The sequence below is a fragment of the Limulus polyphemus genome, unplaced genomic scaffold (genome assembly GCF_000517525.1).
Source record: "Limulus polyphemus unplaced genomic scaffold, Limulus_polyphemus-2.1.2 Scaffold2380, whole genome shotgun sequence".
Classification (NCBI taxonomy): domain Eukaryota; kingdom Metazoa; phylum Arthropoda; class Merostomata; order Xiphosura; family Limulidae; genus Limulus; species Limulus polyphemus.
The window spans coordinates 69206-87649 of NW_013667990.1; the positions used below are offsets into that span (position 1 = coordinate 69206).

General features: G+C 30.1%; 1 protein-coding gene across 2 annotated transcripts in view; it reads left to right on the forward strand.

Annotated features, from left to right (window-relative positions):
• The first annotated feature begins 3678 nt into the window (after positions 1–3678).
• Positions 3679–18444, forward strand: part of LOC106466787 (PP2C-like domain-containing protein CG9801) — a 26971-nt gene continuing 12205 nt past the window's right edge. The window contains exons 1-3 of one of the 2 annotated variants that reach the window (XM_022394871.1): positions 3679–3962; positions 12819–13090; positions 17640–17813. In XM_022394871.1, coding sequence (XP_022250579.1) covers positions 3832–3962; positions 12819–13090; positions 17640–17813 — 577 coding nt within the window. In that variant the 5' untranslated portion in view covers positions 3679–3831. The remainder of the gene's footprint in view (positions 3963–12818; positions 13091–17639; positions 17814–18444) is intronic. The other variant, XM_013927090.2, reaches the window with a different exon arrangement.

The window sequence follows — 18444 nt, forward strand, 5'->3', positions numbered from 1 at the left end:
ACCCGATGATACCACGAGTACATATTAAACAAAGGCACAATGTCTCTCCTCATCGCTACAAAGGTGAATATTATATTTGTAGGTACTCGAATGGTAACAGAGTTAGCTGTTTCTGGATAGTTTTGATAAGCTCAGTTACAAGTTCAAACATGTCCTAATTTTTAATATCTGTCTACAACAAACAGTGTAAAGTTCAGTCAAATCTGGGTCACTTTTCAAATATAAAGACCCTGTCCCCTTTCATCACTAATAATCAGACTGATACAGTTCTATTAAATGGGAGAAATAACGAAGAACCAGCATTTAAACATAAGTATATCGTAACATATATTTCTTTGCTAATAAATCTAATTTCTGTTTCTTTGTCATAGTAATGTTTGTTTTCAGTCATTTTCATTATATTAATAAATATGGTTGCTGTGTTTTACTTATTATGTATTATGATATATATTTTAGTCTATTGGAAAGAAAAGAAATGCTGCTGACATTAACGAAATGGCGAAAAAGAACAAATCAGGGTTTCTCTACTATTATACAACGTGAAGAAACATCTGAATCATCTCATGTCTATCCTATTGGGAACAATCATTACATCACTCTACCAACTTACGAGAAAAATTATAATATTCAGTTCAAGGACTTTGGAAAAGGAAAACTATATCCAACCAAGGAAGGTATCACTTTTCTTCAACAGAATGGGAGAAATTGAAATTATGGATCTCAAACATTAGTGTAGCTGTACAAGGTAAAACTGAACAAAATTTTCTTCTAGAAGGGCGGAATCGCGTAATTCGTGTTGTATGTGTTAATAATATCTCCTCCATTTTGTTCACGTATCGATTTGATTATCATGGTATTGATATGATATCTGATAACATCCTCTTTGTTTTATGAAACTCCATGTATTGTGTGAATTACCTACTCTAGTCTAACATTCCTTTTTATTTCTTAGATTCCTTTATTTTATTTTATTTCTATATTTCTGTTATGTTGGTCCAAGCATGGCCAAATGGCAAAAATTACGAACTTGTAATCTGCGGATCCCATATTCGTGTACCGTTATCCCGAATCTTCAAATCTGGAGAGCTCTTTTAATTGGAAATTTCAATTTCTCCAAATACAAATACTTATTATAGGAACCGGTATTCATCACAATTCCGTCCGGAATGTCTCACAACGTTCTTTAAATTTCTCGAAAATTCGCGACTGTAGTTAACCAATGCTGCTGCTTAGTGACACTGCTGTGGCTTTCTTTACGTTCTTTCTCGCCGGCAAGATTTAGTTTTAGCTGCCTGTACTGTGATTCAGAATGTGCTTACTTTATTTATCTATAAATATTTTCTACATCCTGAAATTATGGCTTTTAGATTATTTATTATTGTTTAGAGCTGCTATTCTTATAAATGATTTAGAAATACTGTGCTATAGAGCATTAACAGGGTGTTAAAATTTTTCATCGAAAATAACATATAGGAAACACATTCATAACCGGAATTTTCACCTATCTGAAACTACCCAGGCTCGGCAGATGCTGGACAATAAAGCTTTTGGTGTACATATGTATGTATTCAACAATATATAAGTACATATATATATTGTTCAAACATTGTTCTTTCATTGTCGGCATGGCATAACGTGATGGCTAGGACAGTCGACTTGCAATCTGTGGATCGTGGGTTTGGATATCTTCAACGAGCATGCTCATATAACATGACGGTCAATCCCATTATTCGTTAATACAGAGTGACATAAGAGTTGGTGCTGGGTAGCGTTGACTAGTTGCCAGCCTTCTAATTCTATCACTTCAAACTTAGGGACAATAGAGCATGCAGCCCTTGTGTAGCTTTACGTAAAATTAAATATATAAATAAACTTTCGTTGTCATCTTCTTTTGAATTATGTGGTCAAAATAATTCAATATCCAGTCCAATTTCTTTTTATTTCCTCCTTAACATTTCTTTACAGGATTGTACACTTTGTAGCTAGTTGCAGACCTATCTTTGCAGTCACGCTATTTTCATTGCACTAATATAAAAATCAACTTAATTGTACAAAGTAGCTTAACTCAGTATGTGCGGTAGATAACACAGATCCAAAAACGTAACACACTGAATGAGTCGCACAACAAGCTGGAAAACAACTCTCTATTTTCTTGATACTTCACTGTTACACTGCAAGCTTAGTTCGCTTATTGTCTGACTCACAAGTATTTATATGTAAACTTTGTTCTAGATATTTCGCAAAACCTCTAGGTTTTCGTGACGTCAATATAGAATATTCTAGGCCTGATCTCATAAACTTACTTGCTCCTAAAGACGTGCGCTCTCTATCTAACGTCTAAATTACAGCATAAGAAATATAGTTTCTAACAATATATACACATCGTGCTCCGCGCTTTGGGGCCGTAGATAAACTATAAGGGTGACAATCAAATACAACCATTCGCTCAGACAAGAGTAGCCCAAGAGTTGGCGATGAATACTGTTTACTAGCTGGATTCACTCTTGTCTATGAGTTCAAAATTAAAGATGACTAGCTCATTTTGCCCTTTAATAACTTTTCAAGAATATCCGAAAACATAGACACAAACTGTTATATTATTCACGATTATTTACCTGTTTTTATAGTGCCACAATAAAATTACATTTTTCTCTATTTTGTGTCTATCTTCAGATTTTTAATATCTTTATATTATTTTCCCATTTTTTTTTGTATACTTGTGGTCATATACAGTAATGTTTTACGGGAAAAAAGACATTTAATTCATTTATTTCTACATTTTCTTTTGCTTGTTTCCGATCTGGCTCCTAGTGGCTCAGCGATAAGACTGAAGGCTTATAACGCTAAAAACAAAGTTTTGATACCTGTGGTGGGCATAGAATGGAAATGAGAAAATTTGTGAATAATGGTTACACGTACGTTAAAGTATTTAAAAATATTGAATAAGAACAGCATTTCATATAAAAATATTTTCAAGTAATAATAGGACATTTCAATGAACCACAAAGAACTTGATTAAATTGATTATACTCCTTTTAAAAGCTTTTACTTTTTCTTTCTGAGTTTATTTGTTGAGTCTTTCAATACCATAAATGGCCTGGCATGGCCAGGTGGTTAGGACGCTCGACTCGCAATCTGATGGTCGCGGGTTCGAATCCCCGTCACACCAAACATGCTCGCCCTTTCAGCCGTGGGGGCGTTATAATCCCACTATTCGTTGGTAAAAGAGTAGCCCAAGAGTTGGCGGTGGGTGGTGATGACTAGCTGCCTTCCCTCTAGTCTTACACTGCTAAATTAGGGACGGCTAGCGCAGATAGCCCTCGTGTAGCTCTGCGCGAAATTCAAAACAAACAAACAAACAATACCACAAATAGGGTTTATGGCACAAAATAAGGCCAATGAATTAAGTGTCATTCTTAACAAACTAATAAAATGATTGCAACAAGTTGTATTATAATTAAATTTCAACAACAATTTGAAACCTATAAAGGAGAATGAAACAAAAGATAATTAACTAATAAAACATATTAATTTATAATATTACCTAAAAATAATGTCAATTATACTGAAGAGTTAAAAATTATTTTGTTTCGTAAAATCCCACTACGTGGCGCAGTGAAGCACTTGTTTTTATTAGTGGTTCAAGTATAATAATCGTGAAATGAGGTTACAGTGGTCCTGTAGTAGTGCATGTTACTGTTAGTTGTTACTGTTCTATCTTCACTAGTAGTAGTACAAGGTTGATCAATAAGGCCAAGGTTAAAAAATTGGACCTACTATAAAGTTAGTAGGTGCATTTAGAAAATAGTAGTAACATCTGATTTTTACCCAATGCCAACTCTGCGAGAAAAAGTTGCAGAATTTCTAAGGCAAGTTTCTTCAGGATCAGAAAGAGGATGCGATGTAAATTCAAGTTGTACGTCTCCTACTACAGGAACATTCATTCAAAAATACTTAAATGGGTAAGGTGAGCGTGTTAAATTTCCAAGTAATAGTAATGGATTTCAAACAGTCTAGTTATTCCACTAATATTAATAGTAATTACTATATATTTTATTATAATAATAGTACTAGTAGTGTGTTTCTGCATTGCTTAAGACGATAACTTAAGTTATACAGGAGGAGAACTGTATCATCACGTCAAGTTGTAAAGAATTGTCAAGATGCATTGCTACAGTACAAGTACAAGGAATTTATAACAGTCAAAAAATAAAATTTGGGTTAAATTATTTTTGTGTCAGTTGACCTTACTGCTTTTTTGCCAAGTAATGTTCAAAAAACTTTGCCACAGAAGGTAATGCAGCCTATTTTATCACACAACTTACATTTTGAATTTCTTGAAATTATTGTTTACAGTTATCTCTTTGCCATTCTGTACCTTTTTTTTACCAAAAAGTATTCAAAGTGATACTGTACTCGTTTAGTTTTTTAAAAAAGCTGTGTTTATTAAAAGTGAGAACTTAGGTTATTAGTCTTTTTAAGTTTTTAAAGGTATTTGGAAGTATTTTCATAGTAAAAAAATGGCTTGTTATATATATTAATGAAAATATTGCAATTGCCATAAAGTTATACATATAGTAATATAAAAGTGAATCTTCTATTGGTGGAGTTTAGTTATGGTGTATTTTCCTTAAATTGATTCATTAAAGAGATTTTTCTATAATTTAAAAAGATGCTACTTTTGTAAAATGTCAGCTACTAACAATGCTCTTACATATACATTGTTTCATTTGTTCTTTGGTAGAAATTAAAAACTGGAATTTGAAGATTATTTAATTTTAAATTAACAATAAATTTAATATTAAAATAGTTATAACATTCTGGATTGATGTCAGAAAGTTACACCTGTAATAAAATATTGTTTACTTTTTAGAACTTAACTCATTAAGATGCAGACAATATTGTATAACTAAAGTGGCAAGAAAAATGGCTTTTGCTATAAATAAATGTAGAGAATTAAGTTAGTATGATTAATTTAAACATTTATGAGTTTCTATAAATTGAATGTGCAAAATTTTAAATTACTTGTGCTAGAAATTAATGAACTCGAATGAAATAATTTCTTGTTATTTCATGGTTACCAGAGTTTTACAGTTGGATGTACATATTCAAATTAGACATCAGTGAAAATAGTTTTATAGCAGTAATGAAAGTCCTTAGCAGTAACTGTTCATGTTTTCAATACTACCAATTATATGGAAGTCTTTAAAGGCTCAATCTGTGCCCATAAATTAAATTTCAGTGTTGATCATAATAGATGAATGGTATCACTTCTCACTTAAAAGAATATAGACAAGCTTGTTCATTTATCCATACTTGATAGCTTTTCAGAAAGTTTTATTTCACTAATATATGTAAAAATGTATTAATTAATACTTGGCTCATATTTAGTTGACCATTACAATAAATTTAGGGCAACACATAATATTAAGTAGGTTATTTTCAGTTAAATAGTTAATGAGTAATGAATATTTGGTTCAAGGGCTATTAAATGTAGAGAAAAATATAGTGTAGAAGCAAAGTACGAAGTAGTTTTAATGATAGGCTAAACTGTTATCATTGTAATGCTAGAAGTATAAAAATAAAATAGATGATTTTAGGGTACTAGTCAGTGCAGAGGATTTTCATATAATGGGAATAACTGTAACCTGGCTAAATGTAGGCTATTTTGATCACAGGAATTTATTTGAAATACTGGGTTATAACTTATTTAATTGGAACAGAGTACTAAAAAGAAGGGGGAGGAATGGCTTTATATGTAAAATGTGAGTTACATTCTTTTCAATTTGAAGATAACAAAGCTAATAGCAATAAGGTTGAACTTGTGTTGATTTTTGATATTTGTTAGGTTATAAGTGGAGAAGGCTTTTAATTGGAATTTGTTAAAGAGTACCAGATGAAACTAAAGAGAAATGCTACAGTGAGATGAAAAAATCAACTGTTAATGAGGTTATAATTATGGGATATTTTAATTTTAGGCATATAGATTGGGAAATGTTAGAGCCAAATCATGAGGGAGACAGGTTTTTAGAAACATCAGAATGCTTTTCTTCACCAATTGGCAAGAGAACATACTAGGAACAATGCTATTTTAGATATATTTTTAACTTCTAATATAGAAGTTGTTGATAGTGTGGAGATTGGGAAACATTTGGGTGCAAATTATTATTCCTTAATTAAGTTTGATGTTTTGTATTAAAGAATCTCCTATAACAGTAACCTTGTGTTTTTCATTCCCATCCCTATCTGTCCCTTTTGTTATCCTTCCCTTCTCAAGTTCATCTGTACAAGTTAAAGGCTAAAATCTGTTATTTATTAGAACCTTCTCATTACAATTAAATCCACTACTACTAGCCTTAATAGTACTGTTTTAAACTAACTAAAAGTCATTATCAGCCACTGTATCTCATTCACATGCATAAACTTAATTTTATCTTTAAATAATGCTGCCATTTCCTGAAGTTTACTTTTCTCTTTATCCATAGCCTATACCTTATTTAGAACAGCCTTGCAAACTCTACATACAAATCATACAGTTGCACATATTGCATCTAACAAACTGTATGACAAAAATTATCTATTGTGAATTGGGCACAATTGGTTAATTGGAGATATTGATCAAGTGTGGAAGACTTTTTAAAATATATTTTAAATATTCAAGATTGGCTTGCTCCTTATAGTAAAAAAAAAAAGGTGCAAGTAAAAAGAAGACAGGTTTGTTCACAAAGGATATAAAGGATAAAATAAAAAAAAAGCATCATAAGTTTAAGAAGTTTAAAATGATGGGAAATTTAGAGAATTATAAAAGATCAAGGGTGTAGGTCAAAGGAAATTGAAAAACCATATAAAAAAATGTTGGATGAAAATGTAGAAATTAATATTAAGGATTTCTTTGAATACTTTAAGGATAAGAAAAATGTTAGGATGGGAGTAGGGCCTTTGAGGGATGATACAGAAAAGCTGGTATCAGAAGATTGGAACTTTGTTAATGTTACTCCTCTTTTCAAGGGAGGTGATAAGATTCTCTACAAAGTCATTTAACAAATTTTAATTTTGTTAAGTAGTCAGCCTAATTTCACTAGGGCAAAATCTTGTCTTACCAATCTTTTGACATTCTTTGAAGAGGTTACTTTACCAACAAATGTTGAGAATGAAACATCAGCCACTGTACACATTCAAGGAAAGCAGCAATATGATCCGTTTGGTGGCTGCTATGGAAATGAGACATCATTAGACTAGACAACAAATAATAACCAAGCATTTCTCAAGAAGTATGGTTTCAGGTGTCAGGTGTGATCTTTCTAATGTATATTCCACGTGCTTTGAGTGAAATACAGTTTTATTTATGCATGGTAATTGCTGGGTTTATGTTACTTTAATTTGTTTATCACTTAAAACAATTATAAAAGATGTATTTAATCAATTATTATAATTTAACTTCCATTTTATTTTTTTGAATAACTGATAATGATAGATGTTGTAATTTTGGTTCAACTTAGTTGCACATTCCCATCCCACCCCACGTCTCCTATTTCCACCCCTGTTTATCATTGCTTCCTACATTATATTGCCCATTGTATGTCACTGCATTTGACAAGGTACTACATAAAAGGCTTTTTAAAAAAAGATCTCTGTAGATGTGTGGGATAGGTTGGCTCATTGGATGGAAAACTTTAATGAATGGAAGAAAGTAGATGGTTTTTATAAATGGAGTTCAGTTAAACTGGATTAATATCACAAGTAGGGTATGTCAAAGCTCAGTGTTAGGACCTTTGATCTCTTTGATTTACATCAATGTCATAGATGAAGGAATGGCTATAAATTATTTAAATTTGCTAATAACAGTTTTGGGTGTTGCTGACTATGAGGAGGATGCTGCTGCTTTACAAATGGATTTGGATTATTTGTTGAGTTGGGCATATAAATGGCAAATGTCTTTTAATTATAACAAATGCATGTGGGATATCACAGTTTGAAATATGAGTATAATTTTGATGAGAATAACCTTAATGTTATGAAAGGAAAATATCTTGGTGTTCTAGTTGATCAGTTTCTTAAGCCATCCAAGCAATGTCCTATTATTATTATTATTGGCAGGGCAAATAGGATTTTAGGTTTTATTATCTGCAGAAATATTGAATACAAGTCTAAAATTTAAAGTTATCATTGTTAAGGCAATGTTTGTAGTGTTGTGTTCAGTCTTGGATGGCTTATCTTAGGAATAACATGGAATTATTGGAAAGGGTTCAGAGGATGGCTACTAGGGAGATACCTGGGATGGAAACATTGTCATACAAAGATAGGTTAAGATCTCTGAAGTTGTTTTCTCTTGAAGAAAAAGTCAGAGGGAATCTAACTGAGGTGTTATGGGAATTGATAGTGTTGATGCGTCATCTTTTCTCATACTTAATAGTGACAATGGTAAGACCAGATGGCACAAATATAAATTTTGGTAGGGTAGGAGTCATTTTCAACTTTATTTTTTAACAAGGTGGTTGGTTTTTGGAATGAGTTGCCTTCAGATGTGGTGACTGCAGTTAATTGAAGGGAGCTTAACAGGAGGCTTGATAAACATTTGAATGATAAGGGCTGGCTTTGAGAGTTTCATTTTTTATTTTAAAGTTTAGTGGATGGTATGGCCGAAATTGACCAACAGGCCTCTTGTTGTCCTCAAGTTTTATAGATATGTATAGTTAAATCATAATACTTCTTAGAAACCGTCCTCTAGTTGTGTCAACATATTGTCCAATGTTTTATTGAAGCATTATTAATAACGATTCTAATGGATACGGGTTTAGTAATTATTAATACATTTTTAAGTGTGTTCTATATGTATTATAGAGAAAGAATGGAAATCTTAGTTCACAAAATTTGAATGTACAGAAGATCTTGTACTGACCTCAAAAATGGATTTAATGTTAGTATTCACAGTTTGTTACTACTGATGTAGTGTAGTGAAGATAACTTGCATGGATTTTTACACATGACAGTATAATAAGAATACAATGAATGGAGGGTGTTGGTTTAGAAAGATTAACTTACATGGGTTTCTGAACAAGACAGCTTAGTAGAAGTAGATTGTGGGTGTTGGTTTCTAAAGTTTGTTTTACTTAGGAAGTGTAGTGTAAAGTAACTTGAGCTTTTTCTTGTCACAAATGAATAAAATAAATAAATTGAAGGTGTTGGTTTCTAAAGTTTTTTTGTTATGTGTTGTAGAAAATGGTAACTTGTACAACCTTGTTTACAGGGCAATTTAGTAAAGGTAGAATAGAATGAGATTGCTGGTTTCTGAATTTTTTTCCAGATAAGATCTAGTGAAGAGTGAATTTATGATGTGTTTTACAGGACAATTTAGTTAACGAAACACTATTTAATTGAGCATATCTGTGACTTGATAATAAATTTTTCTATTTGTAGAGTATGTAATGATAATATTTTACATTTCTTGTAAAATAAGCAGAAAAATATATTTCAGTTAAGGAAATTAATAAGAAAATTAATTAATTATGGTTATGAACATTGTATTTTTACTTCCTTAGCCCATTGTGTCGAATTTTTACCTTTTACAATTACAGCCTGATTGTAACTTACTCATGGAGTTAAAAACAGATTAAATACTTAAATATATGTGATAAACCCATTATTTGTGTTTTAGTATATCCATTCATTGTTTTGTTTCCTTCCATTCATCAAATTACCCAGAATATTAGTGTTACTGTGTATTAGTGACTTTAAATATTAAGTCCAAGATGTTTTGCAGGCTGTTGATCTTAATAGTGAACAAAATGTATCATTCTGGAATTCCATTAGTTACTGTCTCCCGATTGGGAAAAATGGCCATTTATCACCATCCTTTACTATCAACTGCCTAGTGAATTTTTTAGCCACTTAAATATCTAATTCTATAAGTGACACCATATCAGAAGCATAATGAAATTTAACACCAAGTAATGTGTGTCCTGAACCAAAATAAAAAAGGAAATGTGTGTCAAGGAACTCTAATAAATTGGTTAGAAAATAAAACTTCTTTATAAAACTGTGCTAAGTATAGTTACCTTAACTGACAATTTTCCTAATTATTTTATTCATATGAATGATCTCTAACAATACATTATGTTCCAGTATCTAGGTAACAAGTTAAGTTAATACACCTTTTAATATTTCTAAAGAATCTATTTACAGAGTTTTAAAAAAAATGATTTTACAATATTACAATAAAAAATATATGTAACAAAAAAATAATAGTGAAGTTTAGAATTACCAAAAAAAAAGTATTCCAAAAATAAATAAAAGTGAAGCAGTTTTTATATTGGAATAAATATAACTTACCATCAAGTAAATATTAATTATTTATTAAGGAAAACACACAAAACAATTAAACTTTTTTTTTCATCTTTTGTCCTGTTTTTGTCCAATTTTATTTTATCATGAAACAAAGAAAACAAATACTAACTTAGTTTTTATATTTTGCAACCAAAATTAAAAGAAACGTCTAGTTACCTTTTATCCATGAAATGCAGTTCTGCTAAAATTCAGTTTCTTTTTGTACTGTGATATAAACACTACACTCTGTATATTGAACATTCAGAACCTTAACTATTAATTTTAAATCTTTGTTGTTAAATTTCTTACTTTTTTATATCTGGTCACAACCAGATTTGAAAGTGATAAAGTGTTTGTTCTGAAAGTATTATGAAACAAAATGGCTTGTACAATGTAAATACTAGTATATATATACTGCAATGTGGCTAATTTCATTGAGATTAAAAGTGTGGAATGAAAAAGTTGTTTTTATATAATTATGTGAAGTTTAAGTCGGAATTACAATAATATAATAAATCTTCGTATGTGAAATAGTACTTGAATATTTAAACTTTACACCTTATATTTAATTAATAAAATATTATGTTTTATGTACAAAAAATGTTTGTTTAATTTTAGAAATTATATTTTTATTAAAAAAGAATATTATTAAATATACACCTTTATCTGTTTTTTTTGTTACTTGTTTTATGTACTATATAATATTTATAAGAAAATATATGCATTTGAGTTATAACCTTTTCAAAAAGTTGTTTCTTGAAGTCATAATTCACTTCTTTTCCACAGATGTTGGATACAGTTAAAAGCTACAGATAATGAAGAACTACATGTAGAAAGTTTATAATACAAAACAAGTGAAGTTGTATTGTAGTTTATCTTTTATTAGTTTAAAACAAACTTTACAAGTGGTTAACATTGAGTTTTCTGTTTCTAAATGTGGAAGAACATTTCATTGTGTGTTAAGCATGGTAATTGTGTTGGAATATCGTTTTAATTTTTTAATTAATCCAGTAGAATTATATATGTATATATTTCCATATATAAACATGTTTAAACATAAGATTTTTCTCATAAGAAGTGTATTAGTTTTCAGTACTTTGGAGTTCTACCAGAACTATGGAATCAGGTAGAACAACTAACACTAGACAAAAAAAAGCCTTGGTATCTATTTTTCATTTTAACAACTTTATTTCAACAGTGATACTTTTTTTTAAATATATGCAACCACATTGTCATTTGTAAGCTTATGAAGTGTTAGTGTTTCCTAGTATTACTGAATTACAGCCCAATTCACATGGATAATCTATTGTTGAGACTTCCTGTGCATGACATATTTTATATGTATTATTCTACATCAACAACAATAAAGAGGAAAAAACAAACAGATCTAACAGTGGAAGCAGTTTATATGGAAAATTATTGTCGACATGATCTGTAGTTGGCACATACATATTACATGCATATTGGTGTACTAAATGAGCTCTGTTTGTTATCAACGTGCACAGCTCCAGTACATCAAGTAAATATGCTTTGTTTGTCATTACTCATGAGTCACACATCAGGTGTGTCACTTAGCTGTCCTTCAGCAGTCATATGTTGCTCACTATTTCTCATTCCAGGAAATAAAACGTAACCAGTGTTAACCTACATAACAACCAAGGGTAAAGTTGGGTAACATCTAGTCTAGCAATACTAATAATAGAAGGAAGTTACTCTTGCTGATCACAAAAAATATGTAATTTTTGGTGTACATAACAGTTGTACAGTTTATAAGAAGTAAGACCTGATAATATGCAGGCACAAAAACTGTCATCATATGAAATAGTTTGTCGATACTTAAAGTACATGTACATGCAAATTTTTTAAATTATATTTTCAGTTTTGATAAGAATTCTCAGTATTTTGAATTGTTTAAATCATTATTAACTGAATAGTGACAAGTCCTTATGATATAAAATATTTTTTTTTATAATTACTGTATTTAGCAGATAACATAACAATACTTTTTGTCACAGATGCTTCTACTTTCTGTAATATTGATTTTTTATAAAAAATGTTCCCAAAATACAGTAAAATACTTAAATTATATAGAATTATTTTAATTTAACATACATTTTTAAGATCACTAAGAAGGTATGACCATGTTTTCTTAATTTTAGATATACTTATTTCAAATGATACTCACATGTACACGTACAGTCATAAAACAAAAAAGATAGTTAAATACCATATAAATTTCTAAACGATTATTACTTTTGTTAGAGAAAAATAATTTTTTAAATCCATTTTCAAAGATTATTATACAGTACTTTAATTTTGCAATGAAGAAAGTAGATTGTTAATAACTGGTACCTACATTATGAACATAAAATTGTATAATATATTATGCCTAGGTTAAATATTTTTCCCTTGTTAAAAAGTAAAACTAGTCTCTGCTTGCTGTTAACTCGATAAGTTAATAAAGTGAAACTAGTCTCTGCTTACATTCTGTTTAGAGAGTCAAGAAAACGACAACCAGAGATCTTCTTTGGAAAATCTTGTTATGAATTACCAGTGAAAGAGATTAGCAAGCTCTCTGATCATGAAATAGCAGCATTCACTGGACCATCAGGGGGCTTGATCGAAGTGAACAGAGTCCAGCGAGCCTTTCAGTCTTCAGAACCTGATGTTGATTTTATAGATGAAGACTCCATGGATAGTTGCAATAATATTGAAAATGTGGCCACAGATAATCAAGAGGTAACAACAAATGGAATCCACCCTAATGGTAAACATTTTAACCTTTTTAGCTGTTTCACATTGCACAGATTGTTCCTTTGAATTTATTTCAGTTCATTTATGTTAAATAATGTACTATGCTAATAAGAAAAATAAATATTACAATGGCTATTACTGAGAAGACATTGTAGAAAAACCGTCAGAAAAAAGTGTTATCAGTCTGAACAATTTTAGTTGCACAAAGTAATGGCCTATATATACAATTGACTTGTCAATATGGTACATTACACGATGCACAATGTTACATATACTTACATTGTAATTTATGGTAATTAGTTAATAATATTTTACATGTGTATGTACTTGCAAAGTAGTTTTATTTCTAGGGGTTTATGGCAGAAAAAATGTGGAAGAAAATATCGACAAGTATGGTATTTTGTTTACAGGCAAACTCTGCAGCTATGAAGAAATGAAAATATTAACTTTTTTCTTTACAAATTCATCAAATAAGTGTCAGAATATTACAAAATATAAATTTTAAAATGTATTTGAATGAAAATTGTTTAAAAAATTAACAAATACAATTAATTGTTTAAAAAACTAACAAATAAAATTAATATGACAATTTGTGGCAAAAATAGAAGAAAACTAGAGAAAATCCTGTCTTGAGGTACAATAATTTAGAAGTTATTTTGTTCATCTTAAACTTTTGTACATGATAGTGTGTCATACATGCAAAGTAGTATAAAACCTGTAACAATCTGAAAATATTACAGGTTTCTCCTTACATATTTCCACTATAGTTAAACTACTGAATTTTTGTTGATGAAAATAAACATATTACTTTGTAACATTTTTATATAGAGTTAGTGAATTTTATCACCCTAAAAACATAAAAAATAAAATAAGATAAAAAATAGTTTTGGCTATAGTGTGAGTTGATTACTTCTTTCATTGTTGGAAATAAAATAATTTTTCAAAACACTTGCAAAAAATAAATGTGATATTTGAAGAGCAATACTGATCATGAAAAAATAGAGAAATATCAAAGCTCGCTAGATGGAGTACTTATATTAAACATAATTTTTGAGTATTCCAAAATATATTAAACATTGTTAGATATCCATAATTTTAGAAACTATTAATCAAAACAGGAGCAAGCCAGAATGTTGTTGGGTGATAGGGGGGGTGTCCAACAAGAATTCTATCTGCTATATATCTATCTACTGGTAAAACATTGCTTTAGTTGTTTTACTTATCACACACTACTAGCACTAGTATGTTTAGTAATAAGATAAAATTAGAAAGCCAACTAAATCATTATGATTAGCTCAGTTAGATTATAATCCAATGATTTGAAAGCTTATGTCTTCATTTTTAGTAATGTGATTGATACAAAAATAAAAAATAGTTAGACAAACATTTCAGATTTTGAAATTAAAATGAAATAGTTATAATTACATTTAGAAAAATATTCTAAAGTCTACATCAAATTTCATATTTTCATGTTTGTAAACTGGATGCCTGTAATGTTTTATTTTTTTAAGTTGCTACTTGTACAGTAATAGATACACTTGCATTTTTGCTTACTTTGGTCAGAGCACACATGTGCCCCAATAGTACAGCAATAAGTCTGAAAGCTTATAGTATTAAAAGCTCAGTTTTGATACCTGTGATGGGCACAGCACAGTTATCCCATTGTGTAGGTTTATGTTTAACAATCAAATAAAAACTCTTGTGACATCTAATATTCCTTTTTGATGCTATTGGCTGTTTTTTATTCATTTTTTAAAAAAAAATGGAGGAGGTTTGGATCCTGCTTCATCTGTGCCTATTTTTCATCATTAGATAATATTTATTTCTGAGAAATAAAATAGATGGAAGGGCTGAAGGTTTCAACCCTCTAAATCCATGCTACTTATACAACATTAAAGAATACATTTATTAATATCTTCCAGGACCTCTCCACTAGATCCATGTCTGCTTGAACAACATTCAAGAATCAATTATTAATTTTTAGAACAAAAAAGGAAGAGTATCTGGACCTCATGGGTTCCTTCTCCAGAGCTCTACCTGCTTGTTCTTTTTGCTAGGTCAAAGTGTACATGTTACAAACTTTTAGAGAGCTACATTCAAAATTTAATTAAGTTACTTTATTATAATTGTATGCGAATAAACTTGGCATCAAAACATAATTAATGAATCAAATGTTATTATTATATAAGATTTATTTTCAAAAGAAAATATTTATATATATTTTTATCTTCACCTCTGTGTATCATGTGACACTTGTTCACTCTGAATTGTCCATTTAAACATTCTTTTCACCCCTATTTCAGCATCCAAGATTTAATACAAATGAAACATTTATAGCACACACATATATTTAAGATAGAATCTAATCTTATAACTTCCAATCATCTTGATTTACACATGTATAATCCAAAAGTCAAACTCTCATGCCACTACCTCCTATCACGTACTGTCTTTCAAAAATGTCAGTGATAATGCAAGCTTGGTTCTGATAACAGCTTTTGAAGAATTTAGCCTAAAGATTCAAAGATGCTATCACCAAGTTCATCTTGAATACAGTAAGCGAATAATTTTAGTGTACTTATAATTTATTTAGAAAGCCAGTTAAATTATAACAGTTATAGGACATTATATTATTTGTATGTTATTATTTTGTGTTCTAAATTGAATATTTGGTATAGATAATATTCGTTAAAGTTCTAACAGTAACTGTACCAAGAAAGTAGGGTTAATTTTTTTTAGACTTCAAGTGTAAAAAGTATTACATAATTCAATATTTTGTTTAGTGTAACTTGAGCTATGCATTTGCCAGGTGGTATGTCATTTTTTTACACAGGTTTAATAGTTAAACTCAATTCAGAGAGCAATAAAACAGAAAAATTAAATGAAAATAGATGCAAACCACTATGAGCATGAGGCTGTACAGGATAAATAATTGTAAGTTTCTTTATCAATCTATAATCATACTAAAACAGGCCTCGACAAATATTTTCAGTTCTAGGGGCCAGCCCAAAAACTTAGGAGTCTGGTCAGATATAGAAAAGCTATGGAATATATTTTCAGATGGTTTTGTGGTTATGGTACAAAGGGTTCATTATTAAACTTTATTATATAACATATATTAAAGTTAAACTTCAATATGTGCAATTATTAATTTAGTAGACTAAATACCTATAACTTAGGTGGATTCTTGCAATGAATGAAAGTAAAATAAATATAATCATTGTAATATTGATAGGCCAAGCAGGTTGTTTCAGAATAGGTTTAATCTACTCATCACTACAACAATGTACAATGATAAGCAAAGGCCTTTTGTTGTGCCTAACCTAACTTCACTACTGTTTATACCAGGAAATGGGGGCTATATTTATTTACGTTACTTACTTGCATGCTAACGATCACATGATATTAACAATCACTTGATAGTATTGCCTGAACTGACTGCTCGTCTGAGTCTAAACACATGCACTGAATGGTTGAATTGAGTAAAAGAAGAAAAAACAAAATGGCACAAAATTAGTAACGTGTTGTGTAACTGCAGCACTTGATTCCTGAAAAAACATGAATTGCTGAATCTACCATTAAAATTGTAGAAACAAAGTTTGATTTAGGACTCAAAGAATGTGAAAATAGTTCAAAACTTCCAAGAGTCCAGAACTGTTATACATTCGAGTTTTGTTTAGCACATCCCTATGCACAGTTAAAATTGGAGAAAATACTAGGCTACAATGAAATTTTTAGTCAACCTGGTGCCTGGGATTTATCAAAAAAGAAAAAAAAAGGTAATTGAGGTGTATTTCTTTTTTTTGTGTGTGTGGTGGTGGTTATAAGATAGGTCAATTGGTCCGAGCTAATATAATATACAATTAGGGTATAAAAAAGTAACATATAAAGTGTAAAGTTTTACTGAGAAAAAAATTATATTCATTTAGGAGGTTCTATATGTTAATAAAATATCAAAGCTGTAAGCTGAAAAAGTATTTTTATTCTTAACCTGAAACTAATCTTGCACTCAGATGACTACATTTGAAATTACAGAATGTGTAGTAAATATTAATTCTGCAACATACACATGGTCCAATAGACCAAACCTGTGCAAATAGGGATAATTCATCAGTTGTTAAAGATAGATCTGCCAATATAAGAATTATGTATTGCACATGCCAATCAACATAATTCAAAACTCCTTCCACATTCCATCCACCTTTACAAGAAATTGCAAACAAAACCTACTGACTGGCTAAGATTTGTAATTATATGGTGTAAAGACTAGTGTTATTAACAATAGTATCTCTTGTATACATTAGCACATTTTGCTAGAACATTAGGTGTAGTAGCCAATCATTTAGTTAGGAGCTTTATCTAAGGATACAATATTGAAAGGTGCTACTTAGCCTTTATGTATGTATTTTTGTAATATATATAATTCAATTCTTTTATATTTGGTTGGTGTATATTTATGTGTATCAGTGCACCCACTGTAGCTTTATATACATGAATTACTATAAATGTGAGTTGTAAATTTAAAAAACTTGCTTTGATGTGTCTTAACTGTTAACATTTAGAAAGTATAAAGCATCATGATGGTAATAATCAAGAAAACACAGTTCAAGAACATGATTTTCCAGAAGAAGAAGAATATATAGCTGGTGTGAAGAACTGGAACAAACCTTCCAGTGAAGCTTATGGTATTGCTACAACTCTATATGAATGCCATCCTGTCACAAGAGAAAATGCAGGTAGGACAAGCGTTACTAATAGCTATACCAAGTCAAAATATGTACACTTATAATGAGAAGGGTTGTATTCAGAATATTAAGGTACACTTATAATGAGAAGGGTTGTATTCAGAACATTAAGGTACACTTATAATGAGAAGGGTTGTATTCAGAATATTAAGGTGCACTTATAATGAGAAGTGTTGTATTCAGAACATTAAGGTACACTTATAATGAGAATGGTTGTATTCAGAATATTAAGGTACACTTATAATGAGAAGTGTTGTATTCAGAACATTAAGGTAAAATTAAAAAAACTAAAATGGAAAATGTAGAAAACAGTACACTAGAGAAAAAAAAAAGTTTAGGAAATTAACTCAATAGAACTATAAAGTAACTGAAGACTAGAATTTGTTGGAACTTCTCTTAATTCTGCTGCTTTAAGGAAAAATAAAGTTGTTATTGAATATGTGTGTGTGTGTGTGTGTGTGTGTGTGTGTACATAATGGGTAATTTCAAGATAAAACTTGGTTGGAAAGGTGGTACCTGAATGTAGATATATTAGTTAATTTTTAAGCCTGTTTGTGTACATTGCAGTACACCTCTACCCATGGACAGTTTTTGGCAACTAATGTTTAGTGAATTTTGGTTA